Here is a 12,673-nt window from a genome sequence, read left to right on the forward strand (position 1 = left end):
CCAAATTCCATAGTGGATCTGGTTGTGCACATTTGCTTAGCAGATTTTCCTGATATAGCAATCCCGCACATAGTGAATATGTACCCACTAGTAGAACTCACCTAATCATTATCGATTACCCAATTTGCATCATAATACAATACCCTTCGAATACAGAAGGATATCTCACAAAATGCAAACCCTAGTCTATGGTAGCTTTTAGATATCTTAACAAGTGACTGCTTAAGAGCATCCCAATGCTTTGTACTAGGGTTATGGGTGTACCGGTTGAGTTTACTCAGTGCATATGCTATATCATGTCATGTGTACTTCATTAAGAACATCATACTTCCTATGAATTTTGCATACTATCCTTGGGATACAAAGTTCTCGTAATTCTTCCTTTAAGTCTATGCTAGAATTATAAGGAGTGGTAGCATGCTTCTCATAATTGATATTGAACTTTGTCATAAGTTTCTCTACATAGTGAGGTTGAGACAAAGAAAACATATTAATAGTTTTGGTGACTTTCATACCTAATATCACATTTAATTTGCTTCACCAAGACCTTTCATATCAAATTGAGAGCAAAGAAACCTTTTGGTTTCATTAATGACATCAATGTGCGTACTAAAAATCAATATATCATCAACATACAAGCATACTATCACATAATTGCTATCAATGACTTTTAAGTGCACACACGAATCTAATCCATTCATAATAAAACTAAAACTCTATATGGTTTTATGAAATTTCTCATACCACTGTTTTAGGACTTGTGTTTCATGCCGTATAGAGATCTTATGAGTTTGCATACTTTATTTTCCTCGCTGGAAACAACGCACATTGGTGGTTGCTACATATATATTTCCTCATCTATGTCACCATTCAAAAATGCAGTTTTCAAATCTATTTGATGCACAATCAAATTATAAGCATATGTTAAAGTGAACAAGCACGTATAGTAGCAATCTTAGTCACACGAGAGAATATATGGGTAAAAGAAATATTTCTCTAATTTTTTGTGTAAAACCTTTGGCTACTAATCTTGCCTTGAAACTTTCCATCGTTCCATTGGTTTTTATATTTTAAAAACTCACTTACAACCAATGAATTTACGATCTTTAGGCAAATCTACTAGGTCTCAAGTTTGATTAAACATGATTGAGTCTAATTCACTATAGATGACTTCTTTCCCCAAGCTTGCATCTGAGCTCATGGCTTCTTCAAAACTCTTTGGCTCCTCTTCAAGCATATGTAATAAACAAATTGTTCATTTAAGTCATGCAATTCAAAAGAGAAAGCAGTAATGAAGTCAGAGCCAAAGCTTGTGACAGGTCTTTACTGTTTGCTTCTTCTAGGTTGATATAAATCAACCATCGATTTTGAGGTACGGGCATAGAAAGAAGAAGTATCAAAGAATTCAGTATATATCTTTAGATTCACACATAGAGTAATCAAATATATGCATAAACCTATATGCGATACTACTATTTTTAACTTGTGCGTCAATTTTTAACTAGATTGATTATATGGTCTTTTCTCTCTCGCCTTCTTCGCGGATATTTCCCTCTCCTTGTGAGTTTTGACTTGTTTTGCCTGTGATTGTTCTTTTGTTTGGCATTGACGCTAATGCATCATCCAGACGGTGGCTAACATTACTCTGGCGGATTTGGAGGATGGAGAAGAGGTTCACCAGATTGATAACGTTCTGTTGAGAGTTTTGGAAGGGGAACATGAGTTTTATACCGTGGGGCGTTTGGCTACGGACAAACTTACAAAGTTTATGTTTTTTAGGGATACTATGACATCGGTATGGAGATCAAAGATGGGAATAAATGTGAATGAACTACAACCACGACAATATTTGTTTTGTGGACCAAAGACTAGCATTATCAACATATAATCCCACTAATACAGTAATACCGAATAATAAGAATACGGACTATTACAAAATGAAAGAAACCCTAGCATTTTTACACATAATTAGTATGTAGAGTACTATTACACTTGCTCCCTAATATTTTTAAAGTGTGTGAAACCTAATTCCACATTTGTGTTTTCACCAAACGTAACTACTAGTCTACTACCACCAGACATTGGACGGTGGGTTGGGTTGATGCAATAAAATTAATTTATATTTACTGAAGCATTCTGAGCAGTCGTCTTCCCACGCTGTCCTTTAACATTTACTTCCAATTGGTTGAGCTGCTTCTGCTCTCATCTGCTCGTTTTTTGCATTCTGCACCTACCTTTACCACTATAACAAGTAACAACTTCTAGCCTAACTATTTTTCTAATGCTTCTTTTTTTATCTTTTACTTTTACTTTATTTAGAGCTTGTTACCCTTTTGATCCTTAGGATATAAGTAACATTCCTATTTATACTATTATATAAACTCTATCCTTTTTGCTTTTATTGCATTTTAAAGTAAAATTGATAAAAATAAAAATTTTAAAAAAAAATTAAAACAAAACAAAACATTTTTTTATGTCAAGAATATCTTGCAATTTTTAACGCAATCCATTTACAATTATGATCAATATGTGTTAGGTATGTTGATGTCCGGTCGTTATACCGTGCACCACGGCGCACATAGCAATATGTGCCCTGCGCCTTCTAAAACAATGTTGTTTGTTAAGTTGTGTAGGGAATTGATGCGATGAAGTGTATGTGTATTCTGTTATAAAATTCTGCATATTCTGTTTTAAAATTCTGTATATTCTGTTATAAAATTCTGTACATTCTGTTATACAATTCTGTACATTCGAAACATGAGATTTTTTTTTAAAGAGTTAAGAGTTTATGTGTATTATGTATTATGTTAGATTATGTGTATTATCCTTTCAAAAAAAAATTATGTGTATTCTGTTATAAAATTCTGTACATTTTGTACATTCTATTATATAATTCTGTACATTCGAAACATGGAATTTTTTTAAAAAAAGTTAACAGTTTATGTGTATGTTAAGAGTTTATGTGTATTATGTTAGATTATATGTATTATCCTTTCAAAAAAATTTATGTGTATTTTGTTATAAAATTCTGTACATTCTATTATACAATTCTATACATTCGAAACATAAAATTTTATTTTTAAAAAAAAGTTAATAGTAGACACGTAAAAATGTACAAAACGATATTTTGAACTAGGACGCACAATGCATAATTTGCCGTTCATGTCTTAACGGATTGACATGTTTAACCCATTAAATTAAGTTTTTTTTTTTCTTAATTAATTTTTTGTCCCAATTTAACGAAATAGTAACAAAAATAAAAAAGTCAAAACCGACACTTTAAAATAATTGATTAAAAAAATAGAGAAAAGTTTGCAACTGCTGCCAGAAAGTACACTCTGGATGAAGTCCGGCTTTTGACTCTAATTGATGAAAAATTACATGGAAATAAATCGTTCTAAACTATCCATAGTTGATTGGATCAATTCGAGAAGGCAAATAGATCGCTCTCACTAGGAATCAAACTTAGAACATTGTGGTTACAAAGACAACATCCTGACTAATTCGGTTGGGTTGTCCGTAGATATAATGATATTACGTAATTGAAAGATTGAGTGTATGCCTAAGAGATAAGTAAGAGACATGATATTCCATTTTTTTAAATAAAATTAAGGAAAAAAAATATATTTTTAGTCTCTCAATTATTCCGTGTTAGTCATTTTAGTCCCTAACGTTGTAATATACACCCCTAACTTTTTAAAAAAGTTGTTGTTTTAATCCGTGGAGCAAGAAATTAAAACTATTAAAGTCTATTAAAATTTACTTAGTACATGTATATTTTAGTACTTTTTAATGTTTCTTATTTAATTATATTATTCTTTAATCGTGATATTTCTTTTGTAAAATAAAAAATTTAATTTTAACAAGTTCGTATAAAAAAAAAAAAAAAAAAAGATAGGGACGAATTGAAGTACCACAATTGAAGATGAAAAATTTAGGGAAGAAGGTTGTCAATTTTTTATTTTACATATAAAATAACAAAACTGAAAAAGTTATAAATAATAAAGATAATAAATTTTTAGAGTTTAATAGTTTTATTCTTTCATGGGTTATTTTTTAAGAGTTAAGAGAGTATATATTGCAACGATAAATAATTTATATATGAGCTAAAACAGCTAGTAATGAATAACTGTGGATTAAAAATTCATTTTTTTTTTCTAAAAATCAAATTGTGCAGCACGTGTAGTATAGAAACTTTGGTAAAGCACATTGAATATTGCAAATTAATTTATTACTATCAAAGTACGGTAATAGTGATAAGAGGTACAGTTTTTAAAATTCAATTCACATTGGCTATGTTAGGAAGATGCATGGGCAATGATGTGAAAAAAAAGAGTGGTGCCTATGGCGTGCACCGTGAGGGATGTCGGCCCCTAAACAAGGGAAGATAGAGACCCATGCCAGGGAAAGGTTTAAAATTAATTGGCACATGTAACCACTCCATCAGTTCACCTGTCACATTAAATAACATTTTTCTTTTTAAGTTTTTATAGTTATTTTTTTTTGAGTTTATGTTGTTAGAGAATATTTATTTTTCAAGAGAACCAACGCTATTTTTCAAGAGAACCAACGCTAATGCATGAATAGAAAACAAGGATTTTTTTTTTTTTTTTAACGTAATTCAATTAAGCATTTGAAGTGTTAGAGAATGGCTACTCGCCTACTCATGTGTCAATGTCTCTGAGGTCAAACTGGTTACTCATATGCATATGTGTAGCTTCCTTTGACCTGGTTGACCATTGCCGAGGAGCCACATATCAGATGTGTCGGTGAGATCTCAACAAGTGTTCATTCATTTAACGCTATAAAAATAAAACTTCACCTCTTTAGTATATTTCTCGACTTTAGTCAAAGTTTCTGACCTTGATTACTTGTGAATACAATACTAAAGCATTTTAATCTATAAAATCACTTCCATCTCACTCATTTTCTCTACTATATAGAGGTGGCATACAACACTAGACCATTTGCGCTATCAATGGACTTTAAAAAAAAAAAAAAAAATTGAGTTAATACCCAAAATCGTCCTCGACTATAGTGGTTTTTCTCAATTTCGTCCTAAACGACTTTGGTGACCTAATATCATCCCAGATTTTTGTGTTTCGCTCAATTTAGTCCTCCATTTGTTATTCCATCAAATTGGTGTTAAATTTAGGGACAATTCAGTAATGTCAATATTGATCTCTCTTTACTTTCAACTTGTGAAGTGCGAAATTCCTCTTTCTTGTACGAATTACACCGAGAATTACTCCCGGACCTGCAAATCAAATTTTATATTTGCAGTTTTAGGAGTAATTCTGGGACTAATTCGTAAAAAAAAAAAAGATTTCGCAGTTCACATGTCTATGAGTAAAGAGATGCCAATATTAAAATTATTTAATTGTCTATTTATTTAACACCAAATGGATAGAATAACAAATGAGGGACTAAATTGAGCAAAAACACAAAAGTATGGGACAAAATTGAGCGAAATATAAAAGTCTGGGACGATATTAGGTCACCAAAGTCGTTTAGGACGAAATTGAGAAAAACCACTATAGTCGAGGACGATTTTGGGTATTAACTCAAAAAAAATTAATTGAATAATATTACACACATTTTTCAATAAATTTAAATATGTGACAAGTGTAATTCTGTTGATTTGGATTTGAAATTTGATTGGTGAAAATTCGATCATGTGGCTGTCATTCTGTTTTAAGGAACCCAATGTACCCCAAGACAACTAAGGTTGATGAGTCGAACAACTTCACATGATGTTCTCTCCGTTCCCATGTCTCCCGCAAGAGGACGGTGCAGGAAATTTCCACTTCAAATACACACTTCTTAACATTATTCTTCTCCCAAAAGTGGAATCCCGAACCTTAAGGGCTCCCCACACCCCGATCGACTTGATAGAACATTTGAGAGAAGGTAAATTACGGTAACTCAATGGTTCGGTAAACAGGGACATGATCAAATACCAGTGCGCACAATGGATCTTCTCACTTTGAACATAATTCCTATCCTAGCTGTGGTTGCCGACTGTCGAGGTTCAAACGGTTTCTTCTCTCAAATATTACTTATCGAACCCGTGAGCTAAGCTCGTGCGGGCGTCTTAACATTTTTCGTCACTCCCAAATATGGTGGATATATTCTAAATAAAAAAAAAAAAACTAGTTAAAACGCAATAATATAAACAGTCAACTCGATCATAGTTTTACAAAATGGTTCAATAGCACCGAGCCTCCTAAAAATGAAATTATTAATAGTAAACAAATGAACAAATTAGTTAAAAAGTACTCCGTAATATAAACACATATAAAATAACAAAATCGAAAAAATTATAAATAATAAAGCTAATAAATTTTTAATAGAATTTAATAGTTTAATTCTTTCATGGGTTATTTTTTAAGAGTTAAGAGAGTATATATTGCAACGATAAATAATTTATATATGAACTAAAACAGCTAGTAATGAATAACTGTGGATTAAAAATTCATTTAAAAAAAAAAATCAAATTCTGCAGCACGTGTAGTATTGAAACTTTGGTAAAGCACATTGAATATTGCAAATTAATTTATTAATTTTTTCCTGCACCGTCCTCAGATTGGCAAGTGAGTGATAGGATTGATGACGAAGATTAGTTTCGCATCTGAACTCTGGGGGCTACAAAAAGGCCTCCGTTTAGCAAAGCACCATGATTTCGACCGAGTGGAGACAGAAACTGATTCGTTGGCGGTTGTTCAAGCCCTAAGCAAGAACGCTGAGACAACCGTGGAGGTTGATACTCTCATTAACGACTGTAAGACCCTTATGCATGGTTTTTATGCTTTTGAGTTCAAACACATCTTTAGAGAAGGGAACCAGTGCACAGACTACTTCGCAAATATGGGCCAAGACTCCCAGTGGGCCACTAATATCCTCCGGCACCCTCCTGAAGAGATCATCCAAATGCTGAATCGTGACGCTAATGGCATAGTTGTGAGAAGATTTTATTAACCTCCCGGGACCTATGGCCCTTCCCCCTACCCAAAAAAAAAACACTCAACTCAACCACTAATTATAGAATATTTCTATATTGTCATGCCATCTAAAAATGGAATCATTATATGCATTTATTCATACTTTATCATTGTATAACAATTTTATTTTTCAAAATTAATGTACACTACAATTATTATGCACCTTTAAAAAACAAGTAGGAAGAGACACACCTCGAAAAAAGACATTAACTCATCCCCACCAAAGTTCCTTTGAGCTGCGAAGGTTCCAAAATATCACCCAGCAATACTAAGTTTAAACCTCAAACAAGGGTTCCATCCTCATGTCTCTTGCCTTGGAGAGCTTGTGAGATGATGTAAATTGCGAGATGTGCCTCAATGGCGCAACAGTCTGAGCAATTACTTATTTCACAAGATCTTACCCCTTGCAGGGTTTACACTTTGGCATTTGCTGACCACCACTACTATACTCAAATTTTTTCCACTGAGCTATGTCCCGGGACCAATCATCTAACAATACTGGTACAAGGGAATGAGGATTGTTAATCACTTCCACGGTCATGGTGGAGGGAAATCCAATTAGGAGATCAATCACTCTATTTTATTCCTTAAATAAAAGTACCTATGTGTTATTATTTTTTAATATAACATTATCATATTAATTTTAAAAAAGTTTATCTTATAGTGTCTCTTTTATTGTTTTATAGCAGAGTGATAATGGCCATAGAAAAGGTTTAAAAAAAAAAAAAAAAAAAAAAAAAAAGTGGTACAACAAGCAATAGTGGTTGAATACATGCAGTTAACTACTGCTGGTGTCCGTACATAGAAGTCATGGCAAATGATAATGGGAAATTGCGAGGAAGAGGCGCCGTTGCTTCCACATTTAAGGTGTAGGTGGAGATCACACAAGTTGGCATTTGGTAATTGAACAAAACTCTTTTAAAATTAACATTAATTTCACTTGAAGATCCGAGAAAAGGCATTGCTATGAACCAAAGAATGATTGATTTAGCTACTTGTGATTTACCTCTTCTAGTGTTCTTGGATAGAGATTTTGGAAGTTTAGAACTAGTATGTATTAAAAAAAAAAAGTAAAAAATAAAATAAAATCAAAGAATGACCAAATGTAAACGATGGTAGGATTACCCGCAATATCAAGAAATGCATTAGTAGAGCCCGCACGAGCTTAACTCGGTGATTGTATTTGGGAGAAGAAGAAATGCACTAGCAAAGAAAAAAGTAAATGGTTCTCGCAACACATGCCACTTCTAATTTGTACTTTTCGATCGAAACGTAATGCAACACTAATTGGTGCTATTACGTAACAAATAAAACTGTTAACAAGGGCCCTAGGTATTATTAAGTGATATTTAATTTTATATGATTTGACAACAAAAAAAAATCTAGACGGACCCTAATGCATTAAGTGATTTTTTTTGTGTATAACAAAAAGAAAAGGTGCTAGTTCGTTTTGTGTCTCTAATCGGCAAAGGTTCGGACAAGGTAAATCATATTTTGTATCAAATTATCCATAACTGATCGACTCAAGCTGTGAAGGCCAATAGATAGCTTCTATAGGGACTAGGGAGTCGAAGTTGAAAGCTTATGATTACCAAGTCAACTGTCCGACTAATTTGATTGGAATTGCCCACCACTATAACATATTCAACAAGTAACTGAGCAATTCCTTTGGGTAGGTTATCAAGAATATGCAAATTGAAAGTACGCGTACTCTGACTTCATAAACTTTACACCAATCAATTTGCACATATGTTTGGTTGTCTATGAATGTGTTTAATAGAACAAAACTAGTTTTGACGAAACATATCACTTATACAACTTTACCTTATACCCTTCATAATGTTTACAAAGAACAATAGCTCATTAAATTCTTACAAAATTTCATTGGTTGGTATGAGACACTTCATCTCTAACTCCATCATTCTAAATAGGGATGCAATTTCAATCCGACCCGTGGATATCCACCCAGCATGGATCGGATTTTTTTGGGTGATGGTGGGTGGTGGGTCGGGGGTGAATCTTAAAAAAGAAAACTCGCAGTGGGTTGGGTTGGATTCGGGTTCTATGTACAAGACCCGCCTAGAACCCCACCCGACCCACCATGTGTGTATATATATATATATATATATATATATATATATATATATATATATATATATATATATATATATATATATATATATATATAATAGTAAAATAAGTGCTAGTATATAGTTATTTATAATAGTTTATATAACTTCGTATATCTTTTTACTATTTTTTATATCAAAACTATTAAGTTTATTTTTAAAAATTAACAATTTAGTTATTATATTTAAATATTTCCATTATTTATGTTTTAGTATCACTAATGGATTTTATTTTTTTTATTGTGTGTAAATAATTTAAATATTATTTTGAAAAACATAATAAGATGATAAGTGGTGGGTACCCGTTGTGGGCACCCGCACCCGGTGGGGGTAGGGGTGGGTTCTAAAAAAGCTCACCCGATGCGGGTTAGAGGTGGGGATGGGTGGAGAAAATATAAGGTGGGTCGGGTGATGGATGTAGCTCTCCCCGACCCACACCCGACCCATTGCCATCCCTAATTCTAAAACTTGTTCATATAAAAGCAAACCAAACTAGACCACTCATTTTAGCTACATTGTTCATAGCATTTTATTAATACAAGATGCATTATACACCTGTAGTCTAAAACTTAAAAAAATCTTTTTTAGCAAAATCCATATGGAAAAATGTGATGTGAATCTGAACTAACCAAATTGCTAAATTTCCGCTGCCAAACTTCATTGTATATTTGGTGCTTGATTTTATAATGCCGGAGTTCCGGTTGCTCCGGTGGGAGGAACCTCGGACATTACCGTGACAAAACCGGCGGGAGCCGGTGATCGCGGAGATTTGCTTTTTGACTTATTAATGACGTGTTCAAATTTCCTGCGTTCCCACTCTCGCCATAGAATAATAACATTTGCAGTACGGCTTCTTTTTTTTTTTTTTTTTTTTTTTACATAAACAAAAAAACATAATTCGTACGTAATTTATAAAATTGGTTACTTTTTTTTTTTATTTTTATTGTTTCACTTTTTCGGCGCAGGCCGTTGATTGCGGTTGGAAAAGAAATTGCGTTTTCGTAATGGGCCCCGCAGAGCGTTCTCACTTTGGGCTTTTCCCTTTTTCTTTCTCTTTGCAGTTTATATTACGGAAATGCCACTCTAGTATTTGAAGGAATATCATTTACTTGTAACTCCCGATGTCGGTGGTGATTTTATAATCGTAATTTTTTGTTTTATTTTTAATTAATAAATTAATAAATAAATTTAATAAAAGACCAAAAAAATCAGGATACCATATCGAAATATCGTAGAAATGTCGGTTCGGTTCATAACCCTCGCGGCCTCGCCGGTAACCATAAAAATTTCATTTATACCTAATTATTTTTAAGCCGTTAAATTTTAATTAAGTAATTAATTATAACGTTTTAGCATAAATGTATATAACAGTGACACTTGGCCTTCAAGGGGGAAAATGGGAAACGAGGAGGTGGGGCCCATTAGTGTGAATTACCCATTTCCGTTTATGGGGTGACATCTCTCTGGAATTGTTTTGACTATTCTGGCTACGGAGATCCTCAAATTTCAACTCTTTTGTTTATTGCCCAAGATAAGAATTCCGTTATGCTCTGTCACTGTCAAAAATGTTTTACTAATCATCCTCTAATTATTCATTACATTAATTGATCACCTACCCGGGTTAATTAATCATTTACTAATCACTGTCAAAAATGTTTTACTCCGTCGTAGTAAAACTTCCATATTAAACCTTAAGTAGTCAACCAAGCAAAAAATTCACTCGATCGAGTTGAACTCCAACTCGACCAAGTTAGGCACCGACTCGATCGAGTTAGGCGCTCAACTCGGCCTCCGCGCCTCGTCGGCCAGTTAGTTGGTCAGCCGACTAAAAGTCGCCTATGGCTGAAATTACATCGACCTAGGGGTATCTAGCGGCTACGCCGATTTTTACAACACTGTTCACGGGTAACTCAATTAATTCTTGAGTGAAAAATTGCATCCAATGACGCTAAATCAAATCATGATAGTCGTGTGAGAGTTTTATTGTCCTATTGGTATCAAGCAACAACACACAAGGGCCATCTATGTAATTTCTCCATACAAGGACTTTCTTGTAATCTGCCTAGTGTAACAGCTTTTACCGCCACCTTTTCTCCCTTATATACATTGTGTAAACAACTTGGAGATAGTTAGACAGTTATGATACAGCTTTCATCTTTCCCTCTCAACTTCCAGTCACAATCCTTCCACATGACATCACATCTCTTTGTTCGTTCTGTTCGTTAATATGGTATCAGAGCGGGGAAGAAGCAGTTACGCAGCCGCCGTCATGTCCAGCACAGGAGATTCCGGCCAGAGGACACATCCGTCAACGCCGCCGGCTAATCAATCGCCTAATCGCACCACGCCGAGCAACAACTTCCAGAGAACTCTGACTCCGTAGCGGAGCAACAGGTCGGAGGACATAGACAACCCTCTGTTCCTGAGTAGCAATGAGAACACAAACACTGTGCTCGTCAGTCCTCCCCTCACAGGCAGCGCCAACTATGGAACCTGGAGTGTATCCATGAGAGTTGCGTTGGAGGTGAAGAACAAGTGGACCATCGTAGAAGGCACTACAGCCGCACCGGATAGAACTCATGCGCAGTACTCACCCTGGAGGAGGTGTAATCTTATGATATGTTCATGGATCTACAAAGCCGTTCATCCCTCAATCGCGCAGAGTGTGATGCACATTCAAAATGCGAGAGAAGTGTGGAACGATCTAAAGAAGCGGTTCTCTCAGCGAGATGCACATCAGATCTCATCTCTGCAAGTGGAGATTCAAAATCTGAAGCAAGGAGATATGTCGGTTAACGACTACTATACACGCTGCCGGATCTTATGGGAACAGATGAACGAGCTCAGACCATTGCCGATATGCAGATGTGTTCCTCAATGTTCTTGTAACGCATTTGATGAAATCAGAAATGAGAAAGAGGTTGATCAAATCATCAGGTTTTTGCAGGGATTGAATGAAGACTACAACTCGCTAAAATCCGGAATTCGAGTCCTAGATCCTATGCCTGATTTACACAAAGTATTGGTCATAGCTGAGAAATTCGAAAGGCAATTGAAGATCGAAAGTCTGAGCCTAAGTCACCTTGAGGTAAACCATGCTAATGCTGTCCAAACTAACCCTACAGATGATCAAGAGGTTGTGGTTGCTGTTGGATACAACAATAATAGAAGGAATAACAGTTTTGGAACTGGAAATAAATATGCTAAGTGTACCTATTGTGGCATGACGTGGCACACAGTTGAAAAGTGCTATAAAAAGCACAGTTACCCCCCCCCCCCCCCCCCGGCACCCTCAAATTGAGGGGCAAACAGCAGGCCATGGCAGCAGTGTCTACACTCAATGAGCCCAACACCAATGAACAGCTCCATAAGCTTATCTCCCTTCTGCAGGTCCAGATAGGACAGAATCACCCAACCTCAGCAGCTGTTACCCTCACAAAATCACAACCTGATGAAAGGCAAGTCTGCTTACTATAATACTGTTAATTCTATTCATCTACAACATTCTTCTTGGATATTGGATTCCGGAGCTACTAATCACAT

At 34.8% G+C, this 12,673-nt stretch overlaps 1 protein-coding gene across 1 annotated transcript; it reads left to right on the forward strand.

Moving 5' to 3' along the window:
- The first annotated feature begins 6,609 nt into the window (after positions 1-6,609).
- Positions 6,610-6,978, forward strand: LOC109147779. The gene has a single exon (XM_019295438.1). It carries the CDS (start codon positions 6,610-6,612, stop codon positions 6,976-6,978), a length of 369 nt encoding a protein of 122 aa, XP_019150983.1.
- The last annotated feature ends 5,695 nt before the right edge of the window (positions 6,979-12,673 follow it).

This window comes from Ipomoea nil, unplaced genomic scaffold, assembly GCF_001879475.1.
Source record: "Ipomoea nil cultivar Tokyo-kokei standard unplaced genomic scaffold, Asagao_1.1 scaffold2036, whole genome shotgun sequence".
Lineage (NCBI taxonomy): Eukaryota > Viridiplantae > Streptophyta > Magnoliopsida > Solanales > Convolvulaceae > Ipomoea > Ipomoea nil.

What these genes read in the sequence shown, in the direction of transcription:
- LOC109147779 (XM_019295438.1), top strand. Translation starts at nt 6,610, where the DNA reads ATGACGAAGATTAGTTTCGCATCTGAACTCTGGGGGCTACAAAAAGGC.